Genomic DNA, 19,496 nt, shown 5'->3' with positions numbered 1-19,496 from the left:
CTTCTTCCATACTTAAAATCCCATCTGGTCTTCGTCCCATATATTTTCCTTTCCGTTTTAAAATGTGAGTCTCTTCTGAGGGAAAGCCAATCCATGTGTTTCTGATTCATTTAAACTTAATTTCTCCAAATAGCACTCTCTAACGTCCCTGAATTTCATACATTTTTAGAAGACAGGAAATAGGAAGAGGCCAAGTATGGGCAGATTGGGAAGAGATGGAGCTCCCAGGCACTCACTGGGATTCTCTTCCTTAGGAAAATAATGTCTCCCATCCTTACAGTGGAGGCTGAGCCTGGATTCAATTCCATATTCTTGCTCCAGCTCTAGCTAAGGTGACAGTTATAACACGTGGGCCAGACAGTATGGGACTCCATCCGGCACACTTTTTTTTTTTTTTTTTTTTTGGTGACAGGGTCTCCCTCTGTTGCCTAGGCCAGACTGCAGTGGGGCAATCCCAGCTCACTGCAGCCTCGACTTCCCTGGCTCAAGTAACTGGGCTCAAGTGATCCTCCCACCTCAGCCTCTCGAGTAGCTCGGACCACAGATGCATGCCTAACGCCCAGCTAATTTTTTGTTATTTTTTGTAGAGACAGGGTCTCCCTATGTTGCCCAAGCTGGTCTTGAACTCCTGGACTCAAGGGATGCTCCCTACTTGGCCTCTCAAAGTGCTGGGATTACAGGCATGAGCCACCGTGCCAGCCCAACGTGGTTTACTATCTAGAACATAGTAAAGCGAGGAATTAACTTGATCCTTGATAGCTTGGCCAGGGCAGGAAGTAAGGTCACCTGTGAGAGAAGCAATGATTCTGTGGTGCTTCTTGAGTATCTCCATCATATACCTCAGCAGGAGGGCTTGGATGCTCCCTCTAGGCAAACATGACTATGACAATGAAGTAAAAACAAACCTGGATAACATGATGGGTGGGCTTTGATGGAGAAAGTATATGGAGGCAATATAGCACGTTAGAAAGTGCTGTGTAGTCAGACAAAACTGGGTTCAAAGCTTGGCTCTGACAATTAAGCCCAGGGACTTTAGGCAAGTCACTTAACCTCTGTGAATATCATCAGTAAGCTTCTGCTGCATGAGATTGTTATAAGAATTAAATAAAACCATTTGTAGGGTATGACAATTAATAGGCACTTAAATAAATGGCAGCCAGTAGTGTCATATTATCTGAAAGTAAGATACAGTGTGTTGAAATTTCTTAATTCAACTCCCCCTTAAATCATGCCCCAGTCTCCTGACACGCTGATGAGGGTCTAATATGGAAATTTTGAAAGCAATCAATCAACAATAATTTGATGGGCATGTGATGGTACAAAGCCAGTGCCAGATGCTATGGATGGGTGGGCAGGGGAAAAGAAAAAAAAGTAGAGGGTTTGCAAGATTGTTCAAAGCTAGACACAGTGTCTCACACCTGTAATCCCAGCACTTTGGGAGGCTGAGGCAGAAGGATTGCTTGAGTCCAGGAGTTTGAGACCAGCCTGGGCAACATAGTGAGACCTCATCTCTACTAAAAATAAAAATAAAAAATTAGCTAGGCATGGTGGCATGCACCTGTAGTCCCAGCTGCTTGGGAGGTTAAGGCAGGAGGATTGATTGAGCCCGGGAGGTGGAGGCTGCAGTGAGCCTCGATTGCACCATTGCACTCCAGCCTGGGTGACAGAGAGATACCCTGTCTCAAAAACAAACAAAAAACATTAACAACAACAAAAACAAGGTTGTTCAAGAGACAACAGAAGTCATAGACACTTGAGAAGAATCACAAAGCAATTTAGCAGCAAATTTTCAGGATCCAAGTTGAGTCTTGGGCTACTGGGGATGTAGAATCATGCTTGGAGTATGCAGACACCCTGCCGGAGGACGATCTAAATCTGGAAAACCTGTATGATTCTGAACTGGGACTTGATTTTTAAGCTTCCTTAATACCTGGTAAACCTGAAGCTTGGGATTTTATAACAAGTTTATTTTTTATGTGTTAAAAATGTGTGGAGAGGGTGAAATGGGAAAAACTGCCTAATGAATATAGAGTTTTGTTTTGGGGCGATGAAATGTTTTGGAACTAGATGGAGGTGATGGTTACATGACATTGTGAATGTGCTAAATATCACTGAATTGTTCACTTTAAAATGGTTAACTTTATGCTACAATTTCACCTCAATTTAAAAATTCATAGAAATTTAGAAATAGGCCAGGTGTGGTGGCTCACACCTGTAATCCCATCACTTTGGGAGGCTGAGGTGGGCGGATCACATGAGGCCAAGAATTTGAGACCAGCCTGGCCAACATGGTGAAACCCTGTCTCTACTAAAAATATAGAAATTAGTTGGGTGTGGTGGCGCATGCCTGTAGTCCCAGCTACTTTGAAGGCTGAGACAGGAGAATAGCTTGAACCCAGGAGGCACAGGTTGCAGTGAGCTCAGATGGCGCCACTACACTCCTGCCTAGGCGACAGAAAGAGACTTGGTCTCAAAAAAAAAGAAGTAAAAATAAAATTTTAAAAAAGCTATTTGGCTTGGCACAGTGGCTTACACCTGTAATCCCAGCACTTTGGGAGGCCAAAGTGGGCAGATCACTTAAGGTCAGGAGTTCGAGACCAGCCTGGCCAACATGGTGAAACACTGTCTCTACCAAAAAATAGAAAAGTTAGCTGGGCGTGGTGACGTGCGTCTGTAATCCCCGTTACTCGGGAGGCTGAGGCAGAAGAATCGCTTGAACCTGGGAGATGGAGGTTGCGGTGAGCCGAAATCACGCCACTGCACTCCAGCTTGGGTGACAGAGTGAGAGCCTGTCTCAAACAAACAATTTTTAAAGGAGTACCCCTACCAGATATCAGAAATTTTTTTAACCTATGCAAATTAAAGCAATATGAGATTGGTACAGAAATAGGAAAGGAAAGAATGGAGTCCAGAGGCAGATTTAAATATATATGGGGATTTTTTTGTTTGTTTCTTTTTATTTATTTTTTTATATGGGGATTTAGTATATGCTAACGAAGACCGTTAAAATCAGCAGGGAGGCCAGGCATGGTAATCCCTGCACTTTGGGAGGCTGGGTCGATTGGATTGCTTGAGCCCAGGAGTTTGAGACAAGCCTGGGCAACGTGGTGAGACCCTGTCTCTACAAAAAAATACAAAAACTAGCCAGGTGTGGTAGCATGTGCTTGTGCTCCTAGCTACTCAGGAGGTTGAAGTGGGAGGATGGCTTGAGTCTGGGAGGTGGAGGCTGCAGTGAGCTGAGATCGCGCCATTGCCACTGTACTCCCGCCTGGGCGACAGAGGAAGACTGTCTCAAAAAAGAAAAAAAGAAAAAAGAAAGAAAATGAAAAGAAAATAAGAATGGATAATTTAGAAAGGAATTCTGAGTGGTCAATAGACATATGAAAATATGTTTAACCTCATTAGTAATCCAGAAAAACGATACAAATAAAACTAACAGTGGTATTGTTTCTATTGCTTTTTTTTTTGAGGCAGAGTCTCACTCCATCACCCAGTCTGGAGTGCAATGGCGCCATCTCAGCTCACTGCAGCCTCTGCCTCCTGGGTTCAAACAATTCTCCTGCCTCAGCCTCCTGAGTAGCTGGAATTACAGGCATGTACCACCACACCCAGCTAATTTCTGTATTTTTAGTAAAGTGGGGTTTCGCCACGTTGGCCAGGCTGGTCTTGAACTCCTGACCCCAGATGATCTGCCTGCCTCAGCCTCCCAAAGTGCTGGGATCACAGGAGTCAGCCACCACACCTGGCCTCTGTTTCTATTGCTTAACAGATTGATAAAGAAACAACCCTCTCTGCCCTTCTAGTGAAGGTATAAAATTGTATAACTTTCCTAGAGGGCAATTTTGTCTCATGAATCAACATTTTTTTGTTTGTTTTTTGAGACTGAGTCTAGCTTTGTCGCCCAGGCTGGAGTGCAGTGGCGCGATCTTGGCTCACTGCAACCTCTGCCTCCTGGGTTCCAGCAATTCACCCATCTCAGCCTCCCGAGTAGCTGGGACTACAGGTGCTTGCCACCATGTCCAGCTAATTTTTGAATTTTTAGTAGTGACGGGGTTTCACCATGTTGGCCAGGTTGGTCTCGAACTCTTGACCTCAAGTGATCTGCCCGTCTTGGCCTCCCAAAGTGCTGGGATTACAGACGTGAGCCACCACACCCAGCCTCATGTATCAACATTTTAAATGAGTTTACCCTTCAACCCAGAAATCCCACTATTATAACTATTATAACTCTATTATAACTTTATCATTCAGAGTTAATAAGACAAGTAAACAAAAATAATAAGTGAAAGCTAAGGAAAAAACCCTGTGTCCATCAATAGAGGATTACTCCATATTCTGTGATATGATGTAGTCATTTTAAAAAAAACACCTGGCCCAGCACGGTGGCTCATGCCTGTAATCCCAGTACTTTGGGAGGCAGAGGCAGGAGGCTAACTTGAGCCCAGTAATTCAAGACCAGCCTGGGCAACATAGTGAGACCTCATTTCTATGAAAAATTTAAAAATTAGCCAAGTGTGATGGTGCATGCCCATAGTCCCAGTGATTTGGGAGACGGAGGCGGGACAATCACTTGAACCCAGGAGCTTGAGGCTAAAGGAAGCTGCAGTGAGCCGTGAGTGCGCCACTGTACTCCATCCTGGGTGACAGAATCTCAAAAAAAAAAAGAAGAAAAGGTAAATAATTGATTTAAAAAACCATATACCTCGATATTTGTACCATGATATATTTATTGTTGGTTAAAAAGGTTGCAGAATCATAGTACATTATACTATGACTCTGTTTTTGTTTTAAAAAAATTAAAATTTAAAAATCCGCCAGGCGTGGTGGCTCATGCTTGTAATCCCAGCAGTTTGGGAGGCTGAGGGGGGCGGACCATGAGGTCAGGAGATCGAGACCATCCTGGCCAACATGGTGAAACCCCGTCTCTACTAAAAATACAAAAATTAGCAGCGTGTGGTGGTGCATGCCTGTAATCCCAGCTACTCAGGAGGCTGAGGCATGAGAATTGCTTGAACCCAGGAGGCAGAAGTGAGCCGAGATCGTGCCACTGCACTCCAGCCTGGTGACAGAGCGAGACTGTGTCTCAAAAATAAAAATAAAAATTAAATAAATAAATAAGTAAATATCCAACTATATATTACTTTTGTTTGTATCAAAGGTAAAAAAGGTCTGGAGGAATAATTCCAAACTATTAACTGGATACTTCTGGAAGGGGGTGGGGAAGATGGGGGAAGAAACTTAAATTTTACTTTGTACATTTGTGTACTGTCTTAAAATGTTTTACAGCAAGCATGTATTAATTTTACAATCAAATAAAACAATTAAATCTGAAGATTAATGATAAATTACAGAATATTCAAATAAGGAAAGACTTTAATCTAAAAGGATTATAAATATCATATATATGTATATTCTAACTTGGAAAGATTTCCATAAAATATTGTCTGGTGAAAATTGGGTACACATTACAATGTCCTCCTCATCTCTTTTATAATATTTTCCAAAGAAACAATGTAATGACCAAAAGCCTCAAAGGGGCGAAATTTTATAATCACCCTAAATACAATAAAACACACACAAAGATGTGTATGAACATTAAAGGGCATGAACTCACCTACATAAATTTTGATTGTAATTTCACAATAGTCAGGATGGAAACTAAAACTAATCTGTGAGCACCATCTCATGGAGATATTTACCACTACCATGTGGTAGTTAAAATTGTGCCTCAGTGTTTCTCTGTGTGTGTGTGACTGAAGGCTTTTCTTTAACAGTATGGTGCAATCTCTAGGAGATTTTTTTCTTTTTCTTTAACCCATTGTGTATTACTTAACCTTTCTACAACCAGCAGTGCTTTCTTTGTAAAATGTAAAAACCATACTTAAGAAAGAAGTGGAAATTAAGGTTAAAAAACTACATATATACAGTTTTTATACGCTCATAATTTTATTTATATATATATATAATTTTAGTTTTTCAGTACTGCTCCCAGCGTGAGAAATTCCTGAAAATGTTTTCTAATAGTGCACTGGTCAAAGTCATGACCCATGCAACTCCCCCACCAAATGTTTGACATTTTCCTAAAGCCAAATTGAAAGCTCAAACAACAAAAATAATAACCAAGACGGCAGGAGGAGTGTGAGCCTGGGAGTACTGAGTAAACAGAAACAGTCAAACTCTCCAGGCGTGGTTTGATCTTAATAGCTAGTGGGCTGACCTGCAAACCACATCACCACAATCCCCTTAACTCCCTTTGGAGATCATTTAGGAGCTCTAACCAATACAGAATATAGCTTTCCACCAGGCTAATCAGATGGGAGTCCTCCTTTCTTTTAAATTAGAACAGTGCAACAACCACACAAATAACCAGACAAAACTGCATCTAACTGTAGCTGGATGGGACTGGATAGGCCAGTCCCATCCAGCTACCTGTTTATTTGGAGGTTTTATCTGTACAACACCAAAACCGCTCCATAATTGGTGGAATTCACTCAATTGACAAAAATAAATAGGTATGTCAATAAAATATTAACACAACTCATTAAAAAGTAGAAACTACAGGAGGCTGAGGTGAGAGGATCGCTTGAGCCCAGGAATTCGAGGCTACAATGAGCTATGATCGTGACACTGCACTGCAGCCTGTGTGACAGAGTGGTGAGACCTCATCCCTATAAAAAAAAAGTTCACCTTTTTATTTTGATAGAGAAGGGGTCTCACTATGTAAAAGTGAAACATTTTGATACTGGTGTCTTGGCCTACTCTACATAATACCAAATAACTTACTTTGATTTTCAGTTCAAGAGATCATTATTTTTATTTATTTATTTGTTTTGAGACAGGGTCTCACTTTGTCACCCAGGCTGAAGTGCAGTAGCACCATCTCAGCTTACTGCAGCCTCGACATCCTGGGCTCAAGCAATGCTCCCGCCTCAGCCTCCCAGTAGCTGGGACTGCAGGCGCGGGCCACCACACCCAGCTAATTGTTGTGTCTTTTGTAGAGACAAGGTTTGGCCATGTTGCCCAGGCTGGTCTCGAACTCCTGGACTCAAGCAGTCCATTCAAGAAGCCTCTCAAAGTGCTGGGATTATAGGCATGAGCCACGGCACCTGGCTAAAACAGAACTTCTCAAAGTCCCCTAGCCAGGAACATCAATATCACCTCAGAAACACAAATTCTGGGGCCCCACCCGAGATCTATTGAATTTGAGACTCTGGGATTTGGGCCAATCTGTTTTCTAACAAATGCTCTAGGGTAGTGGTCCCCAACCTTTTTGGCACCAGGGACCAGTTTCCTGGAAGACAGTTTTTCCACAGACAGTGAGCAGAGGATGGTTTCGGGATGATACTGTTCACTCCAGATCATCAGGCATTAGATCTCACAAGGAGTGCCAACCTAGATCCCTCGCATGCACAGTTCACAATAGGATTCGCACTCCTATGAGATTCCAATGCCACCACTGATCTGACAGGAGGCAGAGCTCAGACAGTAATACTGGCTTGCCTGCTGCTCACCTCCTGCTGGGCAGCCCAGTTCCTAACAGGCCACGGACCTCCACCAGACTGGTCCATGGCCCAGGGGTTGGGGACCCCTGCTCTAGGTAATTCTGATGTAGGCTGAAGTGTGAGATCCACTAATTTAGATAAAATTATTCAACTGATGGTTGAAGCTAGCCATGTTGTTAATGACAAAAAAAATATGATTGCGGCAGATCAAAACAAGGTGATTGGCACAGAACACAATTTTTAAAATGTGTTTGATTTCCAAAATTTTTATGGGTATAGTCACAAACTTATGTCTTATTTCAAAGGTCCCCAGCATTTGTATGTTGAAGAGCCACTTTTATTGTCCTCAAGTCTTCGAATGTGCTAGGTATAAAACCCTAGTTATATATATAAAGAGAGAGGCTGGGCATGATGGCTCACACCTGTAACCCCAGCACTTTGAGAAGCCAAGGCAAGAGGAGTGCTTGAGCCCAGGAGTTTGAGACCAGTCTGGGCAACATGGCAAGACCCTGTCTCTCCAAAATATACAAAAATTAGTTGGGTGTGGTGGCGCACACCTGTGGCCCCAGTTACTTGAGAGGTTTAGGTGGGAGGATGGCTTGGGCCCCAGAGGTTGAGGCTGCAGTGAGCTGAGAATGCGCCTGTACTCCAGCCTGGGTGACAGATTGAGACCCTGTCTCAAAACCTCCCACCTCCAAGAAAAATTATTACATAAAAAAAGAGAAAGAGCAAAGGAGAGTGAGAAAAAGCATTAATATATTTTTCATTCTCCTTCCTACCAAAGAAATTGGAGGAAACTCGGGACAATTGTTCCTAAATTTATGGGCAAATGCCTAACTTAGTTAGAGAGTCTGACATATATGATGCCAAAACACCTGCATAAAAAAAGAAAATTATTACGAATAAGATATTTGCTGCTTTTTTTTTTTTAAGAGACAGGGTCTCACTGTGTCACCCAGGATGGAGTGCAATGTTGTGATAGAGGTGCACTGCAGCCTCAACCTCCAGGCAAGCTCAAGCGATCCTCCCACCTCAGCCTCCAGAGTATCTGGGAATACAGACACACGCCACCAAGCCCAGCTAAATTTTTGTAGAGATAGGGTCTCACTATGTTGCCCAGGCTGGTCTTGAACTCCTGGGCTCAAGTGATCTTCTTACCTCAGCCTCCCAAAGTGTTGTGATTATAGGCATGAGCTACCTCACCCTGCCTATATAAGCTTTAAAATGTTGGTATCAAAAACTTACATTTTATCTCTTTAAAAAAAACAATTTTACTATATCCCTCTCTGCCCCTTATTTTACGGATTATTTTCAAAAGATGGCAACATTGTTTTGAGTACTAGGAAATTATCTCAATTATAAATGATTATAATGGTGATTACATGAGTAGATTATGAGAAGATTATGAAGCCTTACTACAGACTGAGAATTAAACACAAAGTAATCATGATTTTATTAGCATCCCTTTCTCCAGGAGGCAACCCTTGCAGGAAACATGAATTCTAGAACCATCCGTGGCACCACTAGCTGTGTGATTTGGACTTCTCTGAGCCTCAGGATTCTCATCTGTACATTTGAGAGTTGGGCCAAATGATTCTCAAGGGCCCACCCAGATCTAAAATTTTGTAATTCTATGTTTCCAATAACTTGAATTTTTCTGGCTGGGCACAGTGGCTGATACCTATAATCCCAGCACTTTGGGAAGCCGAGGCAGGTGGATCACCTGAGGTTAGGAGTTTGAAACCAGCCTGGCCAACATGGCGAAACCCCATCTCTACTAAAAATACAAAGAAAATTAGCCAGGCATGGTGGCGGGTGCCTGTAGTCCCATCTACTTGGGAGGCTGAGGCAGGAGAATGGCTTAAACCTGGGAGGTGGAGGTTGCAGGAGCCGAGATTGTGCCACTGCCCTCCAGCCTGGATGACAGAGCAAGACTCCATCTCAAAAAAGAAAAGAAAAAAAAACTTGAATTTTTATATATTCCAATTTTATAAGAAGGGAAAATTACAAATAAACAAAACTTTCAAGAAACAAGTATGCATATATAAAAATATATTTATATTTTTATATTTATATATATTTATATATATACAAAATATATATATTATATATATACAAAATATATATATAATATATATATATATTTTTTTTTTTTTTGGATACAGAATTTCATGCTCTTGCCCAGGCTGGAGTGAAGTGGCATGATCTCAGTTCACTGCAGCCTCCATCCCCTGGGTTCAAGCGATTCTTGTGCCTCAGCCTCCCCAGTAGCTGGGATTATAGACATGTGCCACCACACTCAGCTAATTTTTGTATTTTTAGTAGAACTGAGGTTTCACCATGTTGGCCAGGCTGGTCTTGAACTCCCAACCTCAAGTGATCTGCCCGTCTCGGCCTCCCAAAGTGCTGGGATTACAGGTGTGAACCACTGCATCCAGTCTACAATTATATATTGTTAACTTAGCTCAATCTTATCTGTAGCTGCAGTGCCATACAATGATTATGAGTTCAGAATTCTGTTGTGAGGGCCCTGTAACAGACTGAATAAAAAAAATTTATTATGGTTATTGTAATTCTATTGCGTATTTTAGAATAAATACCTAAATATTTAGATAATATTTAATTATCTAAATATTTGTTAACCATATATAGTATATAACAACTTCCATTAACCAACACATGGAATTAATTGAAATATCTCGTTTCTTGCTCCTTCTGAATAAGTGGGAGTTCGATAATCTATCTCTCTTCTGAGGAATTCAACAAGTTTTTATTTTTGGTATTTCATTAGCATTACTCAATCTTCGAATGAGAATAATAGAGATTATTGTCTCTAGGCTATCAATGGGGATGCAGAATCAGAACAATTTGAAGTTGGAAGGAACTTTAAAAGTTGACTAATCAGACCCTTTAATTTACAGATGAGAAGAGTGAGACCAAGCCCAGTGCAGTGGCTCATGCCTGTAATCCCAATACATTGGGAGGCTGAAGCAGGAGGATCCCTTGAGCTCAGTAGTTAAGGCTGCAGTGAGCTATAATCATATCACTGTACTCCAGCCTGGGTGACAGAACAAGAACCCTCTCAAATTAAAAAAAAAAAAAAAAAAAAGAAAGAAAGAAAGAAAGAAAGAAAAGTGAGACCCGGAGAAGGTAAAGGCCAGAAATATGGAGATCATCTGGATAAGAGTAGGAATAAAATACTAGGCTCCCTGATCCCCCAGCTTACTTTCCAACATTTTGAGAAGATTATGAGGCCTTACTACAGACTAAGGATTGAAAACAAAGTAATTGTGATCTTATTGACATCTCTTTCTCAGGAGGCAATCCTTGCAGGAAACATAAATTCTAGAATCAGCTAGAAGCCCTCAATAGATTTCCGTCATGGTGCCCAAAATGTAGGATAAGCTAGATAGAGAAACTCAAGTGTTTTTAGGATTTTCCTATGTTATAGGGTTCTTGCCTTTCCCCACCCCTATGCCTAAATTCAACTCTACTATAAAATCTAAAGGCAATTCTCTAAAGGAAAGAGTTCTTAAATGAAGAGAGATATAAGATCCCTCCCTAACTTTGACAGTTTACATTTTAACCATTAATATTCCATCAATAACCAGGATAACATCATTATAATGGTCAGGGAATTTACTTAGAAACTAATATTAGAAAATTAAACAGTCTTGGCCAGGTGTGGTGGCTCACACCTGTAATCCCGGCACTTTGGGAGGCTGAGATGGGTGGGTCACTTGCATCCAGGAGTTCAAGACCAGCCTGGGCAACATGGTGAAACCCTGTCTCTACATAAAATATAAAAAATTAGCCAGGTGTGGTGGTGCATACTTGTGGTCCCAACTACTCAGGAGGTTGAGGTGGTGGGAGGATCACTTGAGCCCAGGAGGCAAGGGTTGCAGTGAGCCAAGATCATGCCAGTGCACTGTAGCCTGGGTGACAGAGTGAGACCCTGTCTGAAAGAAAGAAGGAAAGGAAAGAAGGAAGGAAGGAAGGGAGGGAAGGAGGGGAAAAGAGGGAGAGAGGAAGGAAGGAAAGAAGGAAGGAAGGGAGTGAGTGAGTGAGTTAAACAGTCCTAAATATAATCAGTAGAGCAAGGAAAAAAGGAATGAAGGACGTGTGTGTGTGTGTGTGTGTGTGTGTGTGTGTGCGCGCGCGCGCGCTTAAGAGAGAGGGAATGACAGAGAACTCCAGACTGGTACTAATCTATTAAGAATAAATGTTATTATTGTGGGTGGAAGAAACAGGTTATGGAGGAAAAGCCAGGAAGAGCACTGTTGCCAAGAACCGTTATCAATTAACATTCTGAAACCATAGCCTTACTCCTCTTCCTTAGGAATCCTATAACATGAGAACATAAAGATTCACTAAGCCAACAAGGCTTTGGTTGCACACTGGGATCAAGAAGCTCACTAAAGGATCCAGATGTCTGCTTCATTGGAGTGGAAAAAAATGTCATAGTGAGTTCCACGAAATATCTTGCAGGAACAGACCATGCAGAAGCCAACTACACTGACTGAGAGTGAGCATAAGCGAGAGCAAGAGCAAGAAAGAGAGGGAGAGAGGAAGAGAGAGAAGATTTAATTCAAGAGGTGTTGCTGGCTGGGCATAGTGGCTCACATCTCTGTAATCCCAGCACTTTGGGAGGCCGAGGCAGGCAGATCACTTGAGGCCAGGAGTTTGAGACCAGCCTGGCCAACATAGTGAAACCCCATCTCTACTAAAAACACAAAAGTTAGCCGGGTATGGCAGTGCATGCCTGTAATCCCAGTTACTCAGGAGGCTGAGGCATGAGAATCGCTTGAACCTGGGAGCCAGAGGTTGCAGTGAGCCAAGATCAGGCAACTGCACTCCAGCCTGGGCAACAGTGTGAGACTCTGTATCCAAAAAAAAAAAAAAAAAAGAGGTATCACTGAGCTGTGAAAAGAAACTGGCCAGCCAAATCATAGGCTCCCCTCTCAGTCTGATGTAGTATCAATCCTGGATTTGCTTGTCCTCTGAGAAGGAAGTCCCTACCTTTGGAGAAAGAAGCTATTGAACATCTCTCTGTTCTCTTTTGCTAGATCCACCAGTTCCTGTGCAGCTCTAGGAAGGCAAGAACATTTTTGGCTGACTTCTTTGTAGTCTAAAGAATGCATAGGTCAGCTCTTGTAACCCCAAAATACCACTGAGATTTGGGCAGTGGCATATCAAGGAGTTGGGCCTAAAAGCTAAGCAAAGATTGAGAACAAAAAAATAGGAGTAAGTTAAAAGCAGGGTCCTCTTCCAGGGAATATATGAAAGCTGATGGTCTAGAATGGGGATCAGCACACATTTGCCATAAAGGGCCAGATAGTAAATATTTTAGACTTTCAAGCTGCACATCCTTATCACAGCTACTCAATTCTGCCACTGTAAAGCAAAAGCAGTCATAGATGATAAACAAATAAATGAGTGTGCCCGTGTTCCAATAAAACTTTACTTATAAACAATGAAACTTGAATTTCATATAATTTTTACATGTCAGAGGACATCATTCTTTTTAAAAATTATTTTCAACCACTTAAAAAATTAAAACCATTCTTAGCTCATGGGCTGCACAAAAACAGGTGGTAGGCCAGATTTGGCCCACAGGCTGTAGTTTGCAGACCCATGGTCTAGAACAACGCTGTCCAATAGAAATATGAGAGCTGTTGGGTACAGTGGTTCACACCTGTAATCCCAGCATTTGGGGAGGCCAAAGTGAGATGATTTCCTGAGCCCTGGAGTTTAAGACCAGCCTGGGTAACATGGCAAGAGATCATCTCTACAAAAAAAATTTAAAAATCAGCTGGGCATGGTGGTGTGCACCTGTAGTCCTAGCTACTGGGGAGAATGAGGCTGGAAGAGGATTGCTTGAGCTCAGGAGTTCAAGCATGTAGTGAGCTATTACATCCACTATTACACTCCAGCCTGGGTAACAGAGTGAGACTCTGTCTCTTAGAAAAGAAAGCCGGGCACGGTGGCTCATGCCTGTAATCCCAGCACTTTGGGAGGCTGAGGCAGGCAGGTCATGAGGTCAGGAGATCGAGACCATCCTGGCTAACATGGTGAAACCCCATCTCTACTAAAAATACAAAAAAATTAGGCAGGCGTGGTGGTGGGCGCCTGTAGTCCCAGCTACTCGGGAGGCTGAGGCAGGAGAATGGTGTGAAATATAAGAGCTGAAGCCAGGCACAGTGGAACATGCCTGCAGTCCGAGTTACTTGCGAGGCTGAGGTGGGAGGATTTGCTTCAGCCTGGGAGTTAGATGTAGCCTAGGCAACATAGTGAGACCCATCTCTAAAAAAATAAAAAGAAAAAGAAATATAATGAGAGCCATATATGTAATTTAAAATTTTCTAGTAATCTCATGTAAAAACTTTTAAAAGGGTAAAATTGATATTTTATTTAACCCAGTATATGAAAAATATGATTTTAATGCTATCAATATGTAAATTACCAGTGAGATATTTTACTTTCTCTGTTTTCATATTAAGCCTTTGAAATCCAGGATGTATCTTAACACTTATAGCCCATCTCGGTTCATTCTAAATATATTATAAGAATTCAATAGTTACAGACTGCTAAAGATCAGTAAAGATGTTGTCCATTTTCCCAGCTGCACCATCTGAGAGTGTTGCATGTTGAAGACATGATCTGTTACAACAAATAAGTCAAGTCACCTGTACTGGAAATCAGTTTGCTGAAATTATTGAATCAAGTTGAAGAAAAGGAGGTTCCAGCCTTGACAAGAGGATTGTGGCCCTTTTTGGAATCCCTCTGGACACAGCCTCCCAGCATCTTCTAGGAAAGATGAGGCAGCTCAAAGGGAAGCCCAGGAAGGAGACATGGAAGGACAAGGAGGAGCAGAAGCAAGCCATGCAGGAGGCCCGGCAGCAGATCACCACGGTGGTGCTGCCCACGCTGGCCACGGTCATGCTGCTGATTGTGGTGTTTGTGTATGCAGCCACACGCCCCACCATCACCAAGTGAGCACCGCGGGCATCCATGGACCCAGTCGGCAGGGAAAGGAGGCACAGGAGGTAGAAGCAAATGAAAAATGGCTTTCATATTCAGAGATGTTCATGCTGCTGAGCTATAAGCAGGAGCACCCTGTCTTCGCTGCTTTTTTTTTTTCTTTTTTGAGACAGAGTCTCACTCAGTCACCCAGACTGGAGCGCAATGGTGCAGTCTCAGCTCACTGCAACCTCTGCCTCCTGGGTTCAAGCGATTCTCCTGCCTCAACCTCACGAGTAGCTGGGATTACAGGCACATGCCACCACGCCCAGCTAATTTTCGTATTTTTAGTAGAGACAGGGTTTCACCATATGAGTCAGGCTGGTCTCAAACTCCTGACCTCGGGATTCACCCGCCTCGGCCTCCCAAAGTGCTGGGATACAGGCGTGAGCCACCGCACCAGGCCCTTCTCTGGCCTTTGACTTGATTAAAGTGTCTCTGCTTTTCTTGGGAGGGAGTAGGGGATGTTTTATCAGTGAACGTGCCATATACCTTACGGTCCACTCATATGCCTTTCAGAGTTCAAAGCAGTGTGTGTGTGTGTGTGTGTGTGTGTGTGTGTGTCTTTTTCTCGCCTAAAAATCGATAAGTAGCTCCACCTGAAGAGGGGCAGAACTTCTGGGTCAGGAAGCAGCTGGAATCCACACTCACCTCATCCCCATTATTTGGATCATGCCTCTTTCCAACACGTGTTCACAATCTCCAAAGGGAATGTATTTCCTCTCTGTGCTTAATGTGATTTGAAATATGTTGAATCAAAGTGAAATATTTATTTTTGAATAAAGGAGATAATAGCATTAAAAAATTCAATAGTTAGAGGCTACCATATTGAACAGTGCAGAGCTCTTAGGTTGGTGCAAAAGTAATTGCGGTTTTTGCCATTACTTTTAATAGAACAATGTTTTCAAACTTAAGTTTGCATCAGAATCACTTGATTCTGATTTTAACAGTCGTTAAAATAAAGATTGCTGGGACCCATCCGCAGTTTCTGGTTTTGGCAGGGTGCAATAACTTCCATTTCTAATAAGTTCCTGGGTGGTGATGATGCTGTTGGTTGAAGGACCACACTTTGAGAACCACTTATCTAGAAGCTGGAGCAGTAAGAAAAAGTAGAAAAGCAATTAGGAGCCAGGGATATATAAAATAAAGTGGTTTAAAAAAAAAAAAAAAAGTCCGGGCGTGGTGGCTCACGCCTGTAATCCCAGCACTTTGGGAGGCCAAGGCAGGTGGATCATTTAAGGTCAGGAGTATGAGACCAGCCTAGCCAACATGGTGAAAACCCCATCTCTACTAAAAATACAAAAATTAGATGGGTGTGGTGGTACATGCCTGTAATCCCAGCTACTCGGGAGGCTGAAGCAGGAGAATTGCTTGAACCTGGGAGAAGCAGGCTGCAGTGAGCTGAGATCGTGCCACGGCACTCCAGCCTGGGTGACAGAGTGAGACTCCCTCTCAAAAAAAAAAAAAAAAAAAAAGAACTAGGCCAAGCAAGATGGCTCATTCATGCCTGTAATCCCAGTACCTTGGGAGGCCAAGGTGGAAGGATCACTTGAGCCCAGGAGTTTGAGACCAAACTGGGCAACACAGGGAAACTCCCTCTCTACAAAAAAAAAAAAAAAAAAAAACCTAAAAATCAACAAAGCATGATAATGACTAGTCCCAGTTACTTTAAAGGTTTAGGTGAGAGAATCGCTTGATCCCAGGAGGTCGAGGCTCCAGTGAGCTGTGATCACACCAATGCACTCCAGCCTAGGTGACAGAGCAAGACCCTGTAAAAAAAAAAAAAAAGCACTAAACAATGAGATACCACTACACATCTATTACAATGGCTAGGCCAGGCATGGTAGCTCACGCCTATAATCCCAGAACTTTGGGAGGCCAAGGTGAGCAGATCATCTGAGGTCAGGAGTTTGAAAATACCCTGTCCAACATGGTGAAACTCCGTCTGTACTAAAAATACAAAAAAAAATTAATTGGGCGTGGTAACATGCACCTGTAATCCCAGCTACTTGGGAGGATGAGGCAGGAGAATCGCTTGAACCCAGGAGGCGGAGGTTGCAGTGAGCTGAGATCGTGCCACTGCACTCCAGCCTGGGTGACAGAGAGAGACTCCACCTCAAAAAAAAAAAAAAAGAAAAAAGAAAAAGAATGGCTAAAATCCAAAATACTGACAATTCCAAATACTGGCAAGGATGTGGAACAACAGGAACTCTCATTCATTGCTGGTAGGAATGCAAAATAGTATAGACACTTTGGAAGATAATTTGGCAGTTTCTTACAAAACTAAATATACCCTTACCATATGATCCAGCAATTGTGCTCTTGGGTATTACCCAAATGAGTTGTAAACTATGTCCACACAAAAACTTGCACACTGGTGTTTATAGCAGTTTTAGTCATAATTGCCAAAACTGAAAGATGTCCTTCAGTAGGTGAATAGATAAACTGTGGTACATCCAATGAAATATTATTCAGTGCTAAAAAGAAATGAGCTATCAAGCCATGAAAATACATGGAGGAACCCTAAATGCATATTACTAAGTAAAAGAAGCCAATCTGAAAAGTCTACATATGGTATGATTCCAATTCTATGACATTCTGTAAAAGGCAAAACTATGGAGATAGAAAAAAAAAAATCAGTGGTTGCCAGGGGTTGAGCGGGGGGGAGGAATGAAGAGGCAGAGCATAGAGGATTTTTAGGGTAGTGAAACTATTCTGTATGATACCAAAATGGTGGATACATGTCACTATATACTGTTCTAGACCCATAGAAAGTACACCACCAAGAGTGGATCCTAAAGTAAACTATGGACTTTGATTGATAATGATATGTCAACATAGGTTCATTGATGATAACATATGTACCATTCTAGTGCAGGATGCTGATATTGGGGGAGGCTGCATCTGTGAAGGAGCAGCAAATCTGTATATGAGAACTCTTTGTACTTCCCTCTCAATTTTGCCATGAACCTGAAACTGCTCTAAAAAATAAAGTCTTTTTTGGGCTGGGCGCAGTGGCTCACACCTGTAATCCCAGAACTTTGGGAGGCCGAGGCAGGCGGATCACCTGAGGTTGGAAGTTCAAGACCAGCTTGACCAACATGGAGAAACCCCATCTCTACTAAAAATACAAAATTAGCTGAGTGTGGTGGTGCATACCCATAATCCCAGCTACTCGGAAGGCTGAGGCAGGAGAATTGCTTGAACCTGGGAGGCAGAGGTTGTGGTGGGCTAAGATCGCACCACTGCACTCCAGCCTGGGTGACACAGAGAGACTCCATCTCAAAAAAAGAAAAGAAAAGAAAACAACATTAATTCTCACTTTTGAAGGGATAGCAGGAAGATGCATATTAATATTACAGCATCTTTGATAAAAACCAATCTATTTGGCCGGGCATGGTGGCTCATGCCTGTTACCCCAGCACTTTGGGAGGCTGAAGAAGGAAGATCCCTTGAGTCCAGGAGTCCGAGACCAGCCTAGGAATACAGTAAGACCTTGTCTCTACAATAAATACACAAAATTAGTGAGCATAGTGGCACGCACCTATAGTTGCAGCTACTCTAGAGGCTGAAGTGGGAGGATCCCTTGAGTGCTGGAGGTCAAGGCTGCAGTGAGCCAAAAAAAAGACCAATGAATTCAAGTGTCTACCCCCTAACCCAAACAGAAGCAGACCCTAAATCTTTCAGGGTGTCATCCTAAGCTAAGTAGAAATCTAAAAGTTTCCTAGAGCACAGATAAGAGTGACCTAGCACTCCAGCCAACCAGAAGGGGAAAAGCAGAACATAAGCTTACTTTCTACAAAGGAAGCAGCTATACAAATTATGCCACAGAACTAGAAAAACACTAATTTGAGTATCCAAAAAGGGGGAAGTAGTTCCAAATATTTCTAATAAAGAGCATTCTGTAAGGCTTCCAACAAGCTATTAAAGGTTGAGAAAACCTATCTGGCAACCCAGTTAATTTCAGGACACATAATTACAGGAACTTAGTCCCTCAAGTCAGAGATGCCTGTGAGGAATTGCACGGTTTGAATCACAGCAGATTTGCAGCCTATTTGAGTTTTTGGACCACTAGAAAACTGGAAAAACAATTCGTTTAATATAGTTGAGAGAATACTTAAAAATCCTACATCAATTCAATTATATACTGACTTAGAATTATATGATTGCTTCCTATGGAGGGTTAATTCCCTGGCATTTAGGTTGAGCCCCTACATATACCTTCAATTTTCAAAAAAAAAAAAATACTTTATTTGAACTCAAAGTTTTACTTATGAGAATAATGAAATCTTACTTAGATTAACACTCAAAACATTTCTTGGGGATAGGCTTTTTAAAATGAAACCCATAATTTATTTTTGTTACAAAAGGAAATGTTTACGTCCCTGTTAAAGTATAAAAAGGGTCTCATTAGTGTATCTGAAGAGTACTACATTGTACATTGTCTTCCAGAGGTGGAAAAAAAAAGAAGTTAACTTTTACATATACTTGAAAGAGAAAGTCTGCATTCTGCACTAAGTTTTCTTGAATGGAATAAGTTTAAATTGTCCTCAGTTCTAGCAAAGAATGTTCTTAAATATCTTTCTTTAAAAATCCAATAGTAGGGCCGGGTGAGGTGGCTCACGTCTGTAATCCCAGCATTTTGGGAGGCAGATGGATCATCTGAGGTCAGGAGTTCGAAAACAGCCTGGCCAACATGGTGAAAACAGCATGGCCAACATGGTGAAACCCTGTCTCCGTAAAAATACAAAAATTAGCTGGGCGTGGTGGCGGGCGCCTGTAATCCCAGCTACTTGGGAGGCTGAGGTAGGAGAATCACTTGAACCTGGGAGGTGGAGGTTGCTGCAAGCCGAGATTGCACCATTGCACTCCAGCCTGGGCAACAAGAGCAAAACTCTGTTTCAAGAGAAAAAAAAATCCAATAGTAATTTCAGATTCACTTAAATATCCCCAAAATAGTAAGTGGAAAAAAAA

The 19,496-nt window shown here is 42.2% G+C and overlaps 1 protein-coding gene across 1 annotated transcript; it reads left to right on the top strand.

The window, feature by feature from the left end:
* The first annotated feature begins 14,116 nt into the window (after positions 1 to 14,116).
* Positions 14,117 to 18,920, top strand: LOC134729495 (single-pass membrane and coiled-coil domain-containing protein 4-like). The gene has a single exon (XM_063598995.1). It carries the CDS (start codon positions 14,319 to 14,321, stop codon positions 14,496 to 14,498), a length of 180 nt encoding a protein of 59 aa, XP_063455065.1. The 5' UTR covers positions 14,117 to 14,318; the 3' UTR covers positions 14,499 to 18,920.
* Positions 18,921 to 19,496: the final 576 nt, after the last annotated feature.

This window comes from Pan paniscus, chromosome 19 (genome assembly GCF_029289425.2).
Source record: "Pan paniscus chromosome 19, NHGRI_mPanPan1-v2.0_pri, whole genome shotgun sequence".
NCBI lineage: Eukaryota > Metazoa > Chordata > Mammalia > Primates > Hominidae > Pan > Pan paniscus.
This window is presented reverse-complemented; position numbering and strand designations above follow the sequence as displayed.

What these genes read in the sequence shown, in the direction of transcription:
- LOC134729495 (XM_063598995.1), top strand. Translation starts at nt 14,319, where the DNA reads ATGAGGCAGCTCAAAGGGAAGCCCAGGAAGGAGACATGGAAGGACAAG.